The 15,721-nt window shown below is 36.1% G+C and overlaps 1 protein-coding gene across 1 annotated transcript; it reads left to right on the top strand.

Moving 5' to 3' along the window:
* Positions 1–7,606: 7,606 nt before the first annotated feature.
* On the top strand, positions 7,607–9,000 carry LOC121413068. The gene is made up of 3 exons (XM_041605828.1): positions 7,607–7,821; positions 8,221–8,385; positions 8,989–9,000. The coding sequence occupies exons 1-3, from the start codon at positions 7,612–7,614 to the stop codon at positions 8,998–9,000; spliced, it is 387 nt and encodes a 128-aa protein (XP_041461762.1). The 5' UTR covers positions 7,607–7,611.
* Positions 9,001–15,721: the final 6,721 nt, after the last annotated feature.

Here is a 15,721-nt window from a genome sequence, read left to right on the forward strand (position 1 = left end):
AGAATTTAACCCAAAATCTTCCATATTTTGGTCAACCACATCTGATTCAGAAGGTACTTTCCTCATTAGCCTACGATTCACTATCTTTGGATTACCTCCATTAATAGGTCGGATACGATAAATATCCTCAGTAGGATTTATCCAATCAATAACATATAATTCATCAAAATAAACATTCTCCAACTTGTGTCTTTTACTAAAAGCACACTTCTTTAAGTAAACAAGAGATCCTATGCCCAGGGGAGGGGAACTTGCAGAGATATTTGCATCAGCTCGGGCCTTATTCCGGGCTGCTACCTTGTCAGTCCTTTCTCTGACAACCTTTTGAGCCCTCTCAACCAACTCGGCTTGTTCTTTAACAAAGTCTTGTTCCCATTCTACATCAGACACACCCAACAAATGATCTAAAGGAATACGCTCTTTCCTACCAAACATAAGAGCAAAAGGGCTGACCCTCGTAGTTTCGTGGGGGGTGGTATATGTAGACAAGATGAGGCAATAATTCAGGCCATCTACGTCTATCACGCTGATCCTGCGATTTGATTAGGCCAAATAAAGTCCTATTGAATCTTTCAGCCTGAGCATTACCCTCAGGATGATATGGTGTTGTACGAGTCTTACATATACCATAAAGCCTACATAATTCTTTTATCACCTGACCCTCAAAATTACGTCCCTGATCACTATGAATTCTATTTGGAATTCCATACTTTGTGAACCAGTGCTCTTGTAGAGCTTTAGCTACTGTTGAGGCGTGTTGATTTCTACAAGGGATTGCCTGAGCTAATTTCGTATATACATCTGTAATAACAAGTACATCCTCAAATCCTCCCTTACCAGGATCTAACTTAACAAAATCAATAGCAATAATTTCCAATGGACTAAATGCCATTAGATGTCTCATTGGGGTTCTTACCCGAGGCTGCATCTCCCTTGACCTAGCTAATTGTTCAGTTTTATTTCTACCTTGATGTCCCCATTCATCATGACATCCAACTAAAATACTCTTACGCAAACACTGTGGGAGTAAAATTTGAAATATATTACCAAATAAAGGATCAAGAACCTTCCTTCCTAATATTCCATCTTTAACAGTAAAATTAGACCATTGACATAACCATTGTTTCAAACTTATCTGGTTCTGAAAAACGTGCGGGAAATTCAACCCCCGGTTTCATCTACCGGTTTCCAGTTTGCGCACCCGCGTTCCACCGTTCCCACACAAATCTCAGTTCTGGGTCCATTTTCTGCATTTGAATGAGTTGTTCAGGCGAAAAGGAAGGAAACAAATTAAAAAAAGTGGGACCTAACAAATTTTCCTGGTCAGAAACACCAGACTTCGATTGGATTTCATAAAAGGCTTGCTGCAAAGATTGCACAGTTTGTTTCTTTCCAAAATATTTATGAAGTAGTTCAATAATACTTTTAGCATCCAATGTCCCCGAAAAAGAACTAACTTCTTTACGTGCTGCACCTTCCAAATTTGCTTTGATTATGCCGCACTTTTTGAGTTTCAGAGATTTGGTATTGTTCACAATAAAGATCTATTTCTTCTAACCATTCGGTAAGGGAAATGCCACCTTGCCACCAGAAAATCTCTCAAAGTCTGGTACTTCTACCACTAGGGGTAAACCTACACCCTTGTAATGCTCCGGTTAAACCGGTTACTAAATCTTCAACTAACTTTTCAGCCATAATTTTACTATGTATATGTGAATACTACTGAAAGGAGATGCAACCTCAACTACGATAAACCTTCAGTTATAACACACTTATTAAATAGTCTACTATCTAACTCTGGGAGAGAAAGGTAACCAATCGAACCAGACGCAGAACCTAGGAAAAAAGGCATTTAGTTAAAATTGTGACATGTGTAAGTCCAGACCACAATAAACATTGGGGGTCTGACATAAAGGTAAGCACAAAAGACTGCAAATTCTATATAGATTTTCTGAAGATGTATTTTCATGTGTTGCCCAAGAACACTACCAGAATCTAGATTTTTACTATTATTATTCTGTCTAATGGTGTATTTGCATAATTTATTTGTGCTATCTCCTTCAGATCCCAATGCACACTAATGCAAAACAGACATAATAACAAACTGCATAGCTACACACATATCTTAACACATCGTCATGTTGAGAAGATAACGAGTTCATATCTTTTCAGATACAGATCAAGCATATCTTATAGTTTGTAATATGAGAGTCTACATTAAATGTGAATGACTGTTCTGGAAAAATCTTAACAAGGGCTTCATTACATACCAGCGACTCCTGCTGCTTCACTCGCCAAGGCTATCGGCTTCCAAACGACAGTGCCAGCTTCCACCGTCGAAGATATCGAAGACGGGTCTACCACACCACGTCGATTACGAAGATGAAGGGCCGTGTCGAAGCGTTGGTTGGAAGAACAATGTCTCGGAGCTCCTCGATAGCGTCCAACTCCCCGAGCCGGACTAGCGCCTGCGGCCTTCAGTACCTAACCTCAATCCATCCTCATGAGACGACCAAAGGAAAAGCAATCGCCCTGCTGAGTTCCTTTACAGCCCCTTCCAAGACGATTCTCGCGCAGTTAAACGACTCCTCTCACCGCAGTGTAATGTGAAATCACCAGACTTCGTCGGTACCAACTAATCCGGAGGGTTTTAGTGGAAACCAGCTATGCTACCCCGTCAGGTCTATTTGCAGTGGTTTTCACAGGTCCCTCGACTCCTCGCTACAATGCAGCCACGCGTGAGTCCCAGGACGAAGGGTTCTTTCTCCTGAGCTCAACGGCACATGTAAGGTCCCAACGTCGAAAACCCGGGCGATGTGGGGGCTCAATCCAACCCCTGCAGCTGAATTTCTCTCTCCAACGTTAAAGTTAAAATAATATCAATTCACATCCTCGAACAAAAAATAAGCCGGAACCGGTGACATGAAGTGAAGCTCTCCTTGTTGAATTTATATCAATGTCCGATAAACATTGTGTTTATGCGTAAAACCAGACTGAAGGACTAAAACGTTCCCCGAACATGCTGAAGATGACGGTCGACCCCATCCGTACTACCAATTTTGTAGCGGCACAGCTTTGCAAGACGGCCGGTGGCCGCCCACCGTCTTGCGCTGCCCACGTACAAAAAAAAGACGGGAGTCAAAGAATGACAAGTTCGATGAAGTTAAGTTGTGTATCAGGTTTTATTCTAAATCAAAGTCAAATTACATGCTGGATAATAATATATGTCGCATCTCTGGGCTGGACGACCGACGACAGACAAAAATTAAACCGACATGGCCTACGGCGGCAAAACAAATCGGGAACGAAAAACTGCCCCTTGGCAACTAATCACTCCCTTTTTATCCCCTTTTTGGTCAAACACCGCGTGGCGAAAAAAACCTTTCCCCAAGTCGACCCTATCACTTTTGGTGTAATGCGCGAAATTAATCCGCCTATAATGTAAGTATATAAAACGGAACTTAATTATTGTGTACTCCGATTCCAAATTCAAGTTCTTCGGCTTTCCATTATTCTTCCAACTTACGTAACTCTCTTAACCACTCCCCCAACTGCTCTCTCAGTCAATTAATCCTCTTTTGCGACTCTTGTCACTTCAGCCACTCCCACTCACAGCTCACTTCCACCAAGGAATTCACTCCTTGCTTCCACACCTGTTCACATTCTCGCTCTCTCTCTAATCACTGAAGAATGCAAGCGAGCCGAAGAACATGAATAAGAAGCAAAGTAGTAAAATAACTGAAGTTCCAATGGACTTCTATTAGCCCTGAACGCCTAGCAACCCAGTCAGTTTGCCCTCTTTCACTTCCACATTCCAATCGCTAGCCTGGCCCAGAAAAACTAGCAAACGAAATCAACACCTTTAAGGAATGTAAACAATGGAAGAAGGCGAACGAACTTCTTTACCCAAACAAACAAATCTCTATTTTCCATCCCGCTATATTATTATTTCATTATAATCCGTTATTTATTCCAGTAAACCGAAATGAGCAGACATTGCTTCAAAGTGGATTCCCTTTTCTTTTATGTCCTTTATATTTCACTTGAGTTTGTGTTTGAATAGAAAGAGAAGCAGAAGAAATTAAGTCAATCCCTTAATCAATCATGATAATCTTAATTTCGCCATCTTAGAGTGACATACCCCAGCCCGCAACAATAAAGGGCTTTCCTTCCCTTAGCCCGAGAATCATTCAACGTTAGCCTATAAGCCAGTTCGTAGTTCCTTTCTGCGCATGATCAAAAGATTCTACGCATGATCAGAGGAAGGTTATTTGTACTAAAGTGACATGGTTCTTTAAAATCTAACGAGATAAGCACGAACTTTGATGTCTTGGTTATTCATATATTCTTTTAAATTGTCGTTTTCATTTACATCCACAAAAAACAACAATGCTTCCACGAACGACTAGTATTTCACAGTTTGCAAAGTACATTGTGCAACATGCTAAGATATGCATTCAAAGAAGGGATGCAAGAAATGCCTTCATTATGTGTTCATTTGTGTGCTATTCTAGTCACCTGGTCTATCTAATTTCTTCATCCTGCTATGTAAGACAAGCTTACGCAATACCTTGCTTTGAAATTTCCCTATCATGATGAAAGAAATGAAAGGTCATTTGACCAAAATTGTCCATGAAGTAACTACGAACTGGTCTTATTGTCTGCGGTTTTGTGTGTGTGCGTGCGGGGGGTGCTTGTTGTTTCCAACCATCCGTCGAATGGGTAGAATCAAGCATGTTTTCATCCAACCATTTCTTAACTTTGCGTCAATCATATTTTACGCTTTGGGTCTCATATGGAAGAAGAGATGGCTGATTGATGTATGACTTTTTATCCAAACAGATAGCAATAAAAGCCAGAAAAACTCACTCAGAATTGCAAATTTTCTCGTGCAAATTAGATTGGTAGCACCATTTTCCATTGTTTTTACTCAGTCATGCATGCGTTATAGAAATGTTGAGGTGAATATCAAATAAAAGAGTTTAAGCATAATTATCTTTCCATTCATTTTAGGAGGAAAATTTATGATTCTAATGGCAAAAATTACATTTGATTCCGGTGTCCCTCTTTTCGGTGACGCACTGTACTTTACATTTTCCTTCTTGAATAATTGAAGACAATTACTTGTTACTCTTTTCCCCTGTTGACAATTACGTATAAAATAGAAACAAACGATTATAGAACAAACAACATCAGACGCATCCATCTAGTAATGTACATAATGTCTAAAATATTACGTTCAAATAATCTTTAGCATCATCTGCACAGGTATATATTTTTACCCCTTCAAATCTATTTTTACCTTCTAAATATTGAAGCGGCTAGGGATAAGCATATATTCATGATAGCCTTGGTTTCGTTTTAATCATGATAATCTTGATTTAAAGCTTTCTTTTTTGTGTGTGTTTTGAAAAAAATAAATCTAGTTGCATATTGCAAGGTTCATGACAAAGGCAATTGTCATTTGAAAATTATTATATAGCCATCAAGATGCTTACAATATTCGAAATGACAAACATTAGTCCAGTCATTTATTATGTAAAAAACAGGAAATGTTTGATTAGTGCTAAAAAAACAATAATAATAATAAAAACGATGAGAAAAAAATATTTGTTTTAGCGCATTCTCTACATTACCCATATGAACCAGCACTTGTTTAGGGTAAAAAGCTCGTTTCATTTGTGTTGTTCATGAGCATGGAAAATCAAAACAAATTTCGTTTTTTTCTCTCTGGTTCGTTTCTTTGCATTTGTTTCATTGAAACTTTACATGTATATGCATTCGTATCTTATGAAATTATGATGTTGTCTAATAATCTTTTGCATAAGGATTTGTATTATAAATGAATGTACCTCAGACAATGGCCCAATAAGTAAAATTTGCGTTTACTGTTCAGTCAAAACTTTTATTTTTTTAAAGGTTATATTAATTTGCCAGTATGATTTATTTCTGTGTAATAAAACAAAATATGATAAACACATCCAGAACTGAAGTTGCTTAAGTTGATAGACTCGTCCAACATTAACAATAATCTGTAGTTTTGCAATCATTAATTTCAGTATGTTTTTGATGTATTATTTTTCAGGCCGTGCGAACTGAAGATCTTTAGAGTTATACTCTAAATGGAACAAGCATCTTGAGCACAGAACCCGTCAACATAATTATAAAAAAAATGATAGGCATTGATATAGCGCCATCTATAAAGACATAAACTAATCCGAGGACATATATCGCCCTCGCTATATTGATATCACCCTCGTCTGCGACTCGGGCGATATAAATCTAGTTTGGGCGATATATGTCGTATTCCCCCGAGGCCAGTCAATATTGCTTAATTATTAATCGGATCAGACATCTAAGCAGGGCAACTTTGAAGCATTGATGCCTGCTTAAGACTGGGATCAAATTGCCGGTCAATACAATTCCAATTGTTTTTTTACGGGCCCAATGAGAAAATGAGTCGTAATGTAGCGGGCAATAAAAAGCAGCGCTAATATCCGGGTATTCTACGCGTTTCTGCACGCGTCCTTGAACGGCGCAGTGCTATACGTCATGATGGTAATCAAGTTAAGACAACGCTGGATACTGCGTCCCCAGGCCAGGGACGCGGCATTTCAATTACGTCACAATGGTAAAGTTCAGAGGTCCAGTATGCTCAACATGATAAACTAGATTCTCATTCTAAAAAATTAATATATCTAGATTTTAATGATTTTTGCTTTGGATGCCTGATTTGGTTAATAATAGCAATATTGACTGGCCTGGGGGCAAAAGGATATATCGCACTCACTAAATTGATATCACCCTCGTCTGCGACTCAGGCGATATAAATCTAGTTTAGGCGATATATGTCGTATCGCCCCGAGGCCAGTCAATATTGCTTCATTATTACTCGACTTTAGCTAAAGCTGCCTTTCAGCACTCAGTGCTTTTGAGAAAATTCATTCTGCCATGTGTCCATTAATGTTCCTCACTTTGGTTGGGTGCAACACAACGTGGATAAATTGCTTGCTGAAGGAAATTACGCCATGGCTATGAATCGAACACACGAACCTTTGTTTCAAGACTAATACACTGGGCAACAATGCTCTACATGTAAATTATTAGTACTTAAAATCCAACCTTATTATTCATTGTTTCTTACGTTATTCGAATTCAATATAGTTATTATGATAGTTTTATTCAGCAGTTAAAATATCAAATCATATTTTGGTTTCACTGGTGTTAATGTTTTCAATAAACCACTTGCAGTCCTTGAAATTAAATGAATAGATTTATTTACCAAAACTTGAAAACTTTTTAAAAACATTTTAAATGTTAGTTACTCATAAACCCACCAAGTAATTGTGCTATAACCAAACATTCGTTTCATCTGACTAAAAGGACTATATATTTCACCTTAAGTTTTTATTGTTTATTTACAGTCGGGCCGATACTTAAAAAAAAACTGAGTGTGGTATATGCAAAACACGATTTCCATTACGATTTTCTGTTATGATATCATTTTGTATTACCATGATTACAGCCATACTAGCTAGATTGGTGTGTTGTTTAGTGGATAATTTTCATGATCAATTTGATGCTAATACTCCCATTTCTGTGTACGAATTAATGTACAGTAACCTTGATTCCATCTTTATTCAACCATTCTATCAGATTGAGATTCTTCATCACTATGATTATCTCAATATACGTCCGTCTGCATCCCGTGATCTCGCTCAGTTCATCTGTAAGATGAATCATCTGAAGAACCTCAAACTCGACGGTTGGTATCATGATGACTTCTACTCAACATCATCGTCGATGGCATCAACTACAAAGGTATTTATGTTAGGAGGTTTTTACATGTAAAAAAGTAGCACTTACAAGCAAATCATGCAAGTTCTGATTTTTGTTCATGCTCCTCATACGGCTTTTTATCAAAACCTAAAATATTTCACCTTAAGTTTTTATTGTGTATTTTCAATTAATAATCGGGCCGATACTTTCAAAAATATGGAGTGTGGAATGTAAGCAGATATGCAAAACGCGATTTCCATTAAGATTTTTTATTTTCATGACTATGATAACAATGTTTATTACCATGATTGCAGCCATAATAGATTGGTGTGTTGTTTCGTGAATAATATTCATGCTAGATTTGATTTTTATATCCCCATTTCTGTGTACGAATTAATGTACAGTAACCTTGATTCCATCTTTATGTTACTATTATATCAGATTGAGATTCTTGATCTCAGAGAGAATCTCAGTGAACGTCCGTCTGCATCACGTGATCTCGCTCTGTTTATCTGTAAGATGAATCATCTGAAGAACCTCACACTCCGTTTTCAGTATCATGATGACTTCTACTCAACAGCATCGTCGATGGCATCAACTACAAAGGTAATATGTGTTAGGAGGTTTTTACATGTAAAAAAGTAGCACTTACAAGCAAACCATACAAGTTCTGATTTTAATTGATTCTCCTCATTCTGTTGCCATTAATTTGTCTAATGGGGCTGTGATGCCTCATTTGTGGCGACATTGTACATATCTATACTCAATTGTTTTTCTTGTTATTCTTATTTGATTCTTTCAAATACGTTTAGGGTATTCAAGTAAAACACCTCTTATTCCTGTTCATTATAGAGTAATATGACTTTTTTTCAACAATTAGGTTTCATTGGTGGTATTGTATTCAATAAACCACTTGCAATTCTTGAAATTAAATGAAAAAATCAATTTATAAAAACTTAAAAACCTTAAAAATACACTTCAAATTAGACCGTCGGCCATTGGTCATAATTCTTAACTTTCATGACCCACATCGAGTAACTACTAAATTTTAAAATATTATTGTCCAAGAACATGTTTAAAAACATATCATATAACTCGGCAATCTCAGAACCCCACCATTTAAAAAAAAATGGAAAAAAAGCTCAATAATTTCGACAAGAACCTCGATAAAATTATCCAATCATAGTTGTCCTTTCATAAACGCATCAGATTCTCCCGTAAGGAACAGCCAATCAGACATATCAGATAACGCGTTTCAAAGAAGCGACTCTAGAAAACATGGCGACATTCACGTCGTCGTCAGATGCTGATGCTAGTAGTAGTGCATCTGCCGATGAATCAGAAGGGACATCATCTGGATTTTGCTGTATGCACGTCATTGCAACCCACAGCAGGGTTATTCCTCTTGCCGAAAAATCCTTCAAAAAATTCAAAGAATGTGCTAATCTTTGGAAGGAAATAAAAAAAACGCCCGAAAGCAAAATAGCTAATAGCACACAACGCAGACCGCTATGAGTGGGACAGTGTATTAGCGGCAGAGGCACCGGCAGATGCAGCTGCAGAGCTGCCAGACGGAATACGACTGAGGCATGTCGATGATGACGCTGAAAGAAGTGGGAGGTACGTACCTAGATCTCGACTAACTTTTTTAGTATAGAACCCTATAATTTTTAATATTGGTATCATTTTTATTAATGAAATGTTGAGTGTGTTTACAATTACAGTGTAACTGTAAGTACTTAAGTCTTAAAGTAGTGTAAGCAACCAACATGAAATGATAAATATTCCACCACTGTTCCCAACCATGTACAATGTAATAAACAACAGTGGGCGTTTTGGCTTGCGCCTGTAATCCAAGCTGTGGTAAAGTTACAAATTGATGCAGAGGTTCGAAGTTCGAGCCCTGGTCACGTCTTTCGGATGGTGACGTTAAAGGTCGGTCCAGACGTAAATAATCATATCTGATTGATACACGTCTGACAAAACTCATATACACAAAGTGAGGCAAATCTTAGGGACCGGAACGCGCACACATACTCAGTTGTGTGCAAACAAATGCAGCTGGTGGCAGCGGCGGATTTGGCGGCGAGGGGGACGATCTGCACAAGATTCATTGAAACATTTGTGAGTACGAGAACATTTCTGGCAAAAATCAAAATGATTTTCACCACGTACTCACACATTTGAAAGCGGAGAGGACAATGTTATATATTAGAACATAATTACCTGATTAAAACATATTTTAAAGTAATTTTGAACTTGATTATGGACTTGTCACATACCCTGACTTTCGGCTGTCTCTGCCGATCTCTGCACAGTACGAATGGCATGCGTGCGCGTTCCGGTCCCCTATTCTCCGGGTTTGCCAACAGTTAGATCAAGACCATGTAATAAAGTTCATTTTTTAAATAAAAAAACAGTATTTGGGACTTTTAAAATTTAGAGTTAAAAATTAATTTTTCAAGTATTCCACCTTTGTCTTAAAGTTTAATGAGTTTCATAATTAATCCTTTTTTATTGTTTTGAATTATTAGTGAACCATATAATAATGGTACCTAGACAGTATGACTATATTATTGTTAGGAATAGTCAAATCTATTAATAATTGACTACCAACCAGATCCCTTACCGACATTTGAAACTTTGGCAAAAAGAAGCTGCTGAAAACTGTTTTTCTAAAAAAAAGAGCCAATGGAGTAAATTAGAGAGTCAAAAGGGGCCTAAGCTTTCGATCCTAGCAGAATCTTCGTCGGAGGCAAAATGACTGTCATTTTGCCTCCGACGAAGATTCTGCTAGGATCGAAAGCTTAGGCCCCTTTTGACTCTCTAATTTGAAACTTTGAACAATATAATCCAACACCTTAAATGCCTTATTTCAAATGTATCAATCATTTCATCATGTAGCAGACTTTCGTGTAGTTTAATTTTCATTGATTTTTGTGATTCATATTTTCAATATTGTTAGTATTTTTGTGTGAATTTAATTGATTCATGTGACCTCTACACTGTTTTTCAGATGTATAAAAATAATACTTTCTATGTACTTTAGGATGATGCCCATAGTATTTTTAGATATTTTTTAAAATGTAATTTACATTTATTATTTTTTCTAACCTCAGGAGAAAATGAGGCACTCCAGGATATCATGCTGAATGCTACCGCCAATTTTGCAATGTTACTGAGATCAACCGAGCCATTCGGAGGAATAAAAGGCAAAAAGGTAAAATATACTAATTTTATTTATGTTTTCTCAACTAAAAAAAAATACCCGGTAATTTTGCAATTGTGTTCTAAGTGGAAAACCAAGAACCAAATCACATTGAAAATAGTCATACTCACATAAAGGGGTAATTATAAGTTGGTACTGTATTTTCCAAAATCAAGTTTATTGCCTTTCATTGATCGACCTATCTTTGCTTAGTAATTCTGTAACCATAAATTATTAACCTAAATGAGCTTTTTTGTGTGTAGATATTTCTAATTTGTAATGCAATAGGTTACAATGTATATCATTTGTAATTGATTATTTTACAAATTAGTAAAGGAAAAAAAATCACATCTTGCAAATCATATATTTGTATGTATGTGGACATTCATAATAATGAATATGATTTGTGTAATTTTCAGAGGCTGCAACGAGCACATCAAGACTGGCTGTTATTCCAGAAGTTGAAGACTCGCCAGATGAAGAAGCCCCCAAGAGATGTCTTCGCTCTTACATTGATAAAGTGACACCATCAGTTTGCAGGACGTGAGCATGTGTTGCCAATACGATATGTCATCTGCAGAACCAACCAGTAATATGTGAAGGACTCAGGAACAGGGAAAAGAAAGGTTGAGAAATTAATGAATTGTGAAACCATGAGTGGGGGACAATTGTTAAATGCTGCAATGATGAAACAAGATTAAAGGTTGTGTTTAGGAAGCCATATCAACCAAATGTCTGTATTTAAGGCATGAAATTTTTGTATTTATATTTGTTTGAATATTTCCTTATATCACACCAAGGAAATATGGAGATTGTTGTGTTCGTAATTACATATTTTTGTTGTCAAATTTATGGAAGAAATGATTGATTTTTGTTTAGAGCCTTTATTTAGTGTTTAAAACGAAGGTTTCAAGAAGTGACCCAAACATCAAATGACAGTAACCAACAGTTAGTCATGTGTTGACGATTGAATCCCATTCTCGTAAAAAAAAATCAGGGACAGGTAAAGTACTTGTGAGTCATGATTACAATGGCAGGGACAGTGAGATGCAAGTGTTGCATTTTTAGTGATCCATAGTATTCATTCATTTGGTTCAGGAAGTGAGATGGACAGCTTATGTTAAATTGACAAAATGTGGAATTATATGATCTTTGATATAGTAGTCAGTATGTTTGAAATCAATATTTTAGTATTCATCTATTTGGTTCAGGAAGTGAGATGGACAGCTTATGTTAAATTGACAAAATGTGTATGTATATGATCTTTGATATAGTAGTCAGTATATTTGAAATCAATATTTCAGTGGTGTACCAGGTGAAAATGATTCTTACATGTATGTAATCCAAGTAGATTGTATTGCTTTTTGATGGATGGTTGTGTAAAACTGGGGAGTAGGAATACAAATTAAAAATCACATTTGATATAATATTGTTTACAACTTCTGTACAGTAGTATTTAATGTGAAAAGAATTGAAAATTTCAAAAACAAAACCGACCTTTTCTTGTGAAGCTGAGCCTGTTTTATGTACATCAGCAGTGTTGAAAAAATGTCAGACTGGTCTACTGGATGCCAGGATATATTTCTCTGTGCAGATTTACACGTACACAAAAGTAAATGTAATTCATCATCATATCAATTTTAGGTTTTTTTCTTAGTGTCGACACCACTTTTCTTGTAGTAATGTATCGTATGTGGTGACTCACTCCCAAGGTTTTGTAATGAAATTCAATAATTGTTTTGCATGAACTTTTCAATGTATAAATATATTAAAAGTGAAGAGTAGATTTAAACCATGTATCTTCCTTTTGACAAGAAAGGAGCCAAATTTATACTCCGTATACACCATGATATTTTGTTGGATACACAATAAAACACATTGTGGACATGATGGTAAACAAGTCTGAAATATTTTAGTTATGCGAGACAGATATGAGTGAGTGAATGAGAGCTGGATAAGATTATTAGGACTTAAGAGTGGCCCTTCCCTTAAGGAACAAACACAGTATTACCAACGTATGAACCACAGTGTGTTCACAGTGTGTAACACGCGTGTTAAATATATTGCCACACAGTCACCACATAGTCCGAAACACACATTAAACACACTGTGTACCACATGTTTATAACCACATAGTCCTTTACACTGTGGCATTCACCACCACGCTATGACATATACCACATAGTCCACCACACTATGACATATACCACATAGTCCACCATAGTCAAAAGCCGTGTCCCGTGAACGCTGAATACGTGGTCAAAACAGCACGTATGCGTACGTATGGGACTACCGTGACGCTTCCATTATAATGGTAGTTAAAACAGCGCGTTTATAGGATGAAATTATTAATTCCTATGTACGAAAACATTTTCAGTACCGATACATGATAACTTTTCAAACTGAATTCGTTTTAGGTCTAAATTTGTTTCCATTAACGCAGCAGAGCTCAAAGACCGTGCCAGCTATCTGACCCTGTTTGGGGCCGGCAGTTTCAATTTAATCACTTATACCAATTTTAGTGCATGAAATACAAATTCAATTCAAATCTATAAATAAAGCCCTTGAACTACATTTTTTTCATAATTCAAGAATTATGATCAAATATATTTAAAAACAATCAGTAGGCCTATAGAATGTTTATTTAACCCTAATAAGACTGGGACAGGCTCATTCAGCCCCCCCCCCCTGTCATTTTTCGTGATACATCCACTGCTCAGTTTTTTTTACCGCGTCACAAACTTTCCTTTTTCGATTCTCACGCAACTTTTGAGACCAAAATTGCAACCCCCTGGTATGCGGTTCTGAAATTACGCAACATTTTGTAAGTGCATGCAGACCCCAAAATGCTCAAAACGTGAATTTGTGTACAAATCTAAATCAATAGTCTTTTTAGCCATAATTCATAAATATGCTATTATTTTTCATTTTATTGATTAAAATCAATTAATTTCACCTTGTTTATGGTCAAAATATAGTCCCTGACTATTTCCATTGAAAAAACAATAAAATACATCAGAAAAAAATGTGATGTTGAATTTTTTTTAAAAGAACATTTGATCAGATTCCTATAAAGAGCCTGTAAACCAAAAATGATAATTTCAGGGGCATTGTTTAGTTAATAAGAGCAAACTTTTGATATTATGCATAAATTAGCAATGAGATTTATGCAAAATGTGATTTATAGTTTGTTTTAGATTATGCCATGGGTAATGCATATGCCAATTTTTGTTGTGATCCCGCAATCGACGGCCCAGATCATAGGCCCCCCCCCCTCTCAGTCTTCTTAGGAAACGAAATAGCCCAGTCTATTTATGTTACTGGTAATGTTTTTTTTTAATACATTTTTATGTTTATGTACGGATTTTTAAAACTTTTTTATTACTAATAGAAATTTTTGACAATTTTCCAATCATTAACAAGTAAAAATAATGATACAGACAAATTTTGGCAAGAACTCACATTGGGATTATACATGAAATCAATTTTTAAGCAATTCAGGATCTGTTAATATGCACTTGTGGTGTAACTGCATACCCATGCATACATCCCAAAAATAGTTTTGAACGATATGGCATGGCCCTGTCATGTTTATGGATTTTACATTTTTAGGGGGCCATTAAGCTCCCCTGGAATTGTTAGAGTTACGGTTCGCTAGCTGATTATCTTATACTGTTGAAAGTACTTTTCTTCATCTTTATGAAGTGCAAAGTTATACCAACTTTTGTGTGTACCTCAAGAGTATGATGTCAGGTTTACAGAATTTGTAAAATATTATTGTGCTTGTGTAACACTTCCATTTCTGTACATGTACATGTATTTTAGCTTATTTTAATAGTGTTTCTTTACCTGTCCAAAAAATGAGCATATTCTTAATATGGAAGAGGAACACGACAAAGCAATTGAGAAAGAATGAATAAAGGGGGAAAGAGAAAGAGGAGTGGTGTTGAAAAAGAGTTTTAGTTAGAAGAAAAAAAATACACCACTTCAGAAATAATAGTATAAAAAAAATCACATCCATGCAAATGTATAACACACAAGTCTATGCGGTGTTTTAAAACACCGTTATTTTTGTAAAAAAAAAACGGGTGTTTTAAAACGCGTTTTAAAACATGTTTTAAAACACACCGTTTAAATCGCGCCAACCCTGGTTGTGGAATGAAATTCCTGGTTGTGGAATGAAATTCCAGGCTTGTTTGGGAGAACAAGCCTGGTATGAAATATTTCTTAAATGGAAACATATTAACAGGGTGTTCCAGGCTGAAATAATACAATTATAACAAATAAAGTAAAATGAGACAAATAAAATATTGAAAATTTCATCAAAATCTGACAAGGATGACAAAGTCATTACATTTTTAACTTTTGCATTACTACGGCAAAACAGTGCTATGCATGTCTTCATGAATAAGCAATTCCCACGTAATATTTTGTATTTTATTTCAAAAAAATATGTTTAGTCAAATTTTGTCACCAAATATAATAAAAAAAAATTGGATTGACAACTGATTTAGTTTGTAAGAAAATCATCGTGCCAACTAATTTTGTTACAAGGGAGACATGTCATGTACACATGTAGGAAAATATGAAATGATCATGATTTTATTAACCCTTATGATCTCGGCCGCCGATCGCGCAAGCGACGCAAAAATTTGCACGCTGGTAGTGTGCGATGTAATCTACAAGGCTGTATGGTAAAATTTTCCAAAATAATGAGATTTTATTTTATATGAA

This window comes from Lytechinus variegatus, chromosome 4 (assembly GCF_018143015.1).
Source record: "Lytechinus variegatus isolate NC3 chromosome 4, Lvar_3.0, whole genome shotgun sequence".
In the NCBI taxonomy this organism is placed as follows: Eukaryota; Metazoa; Echinodermata; class Echinoidea; order Temnopleuroida; family Toxopneustidae; genus Lytechinus; species Lytechinus variegatus.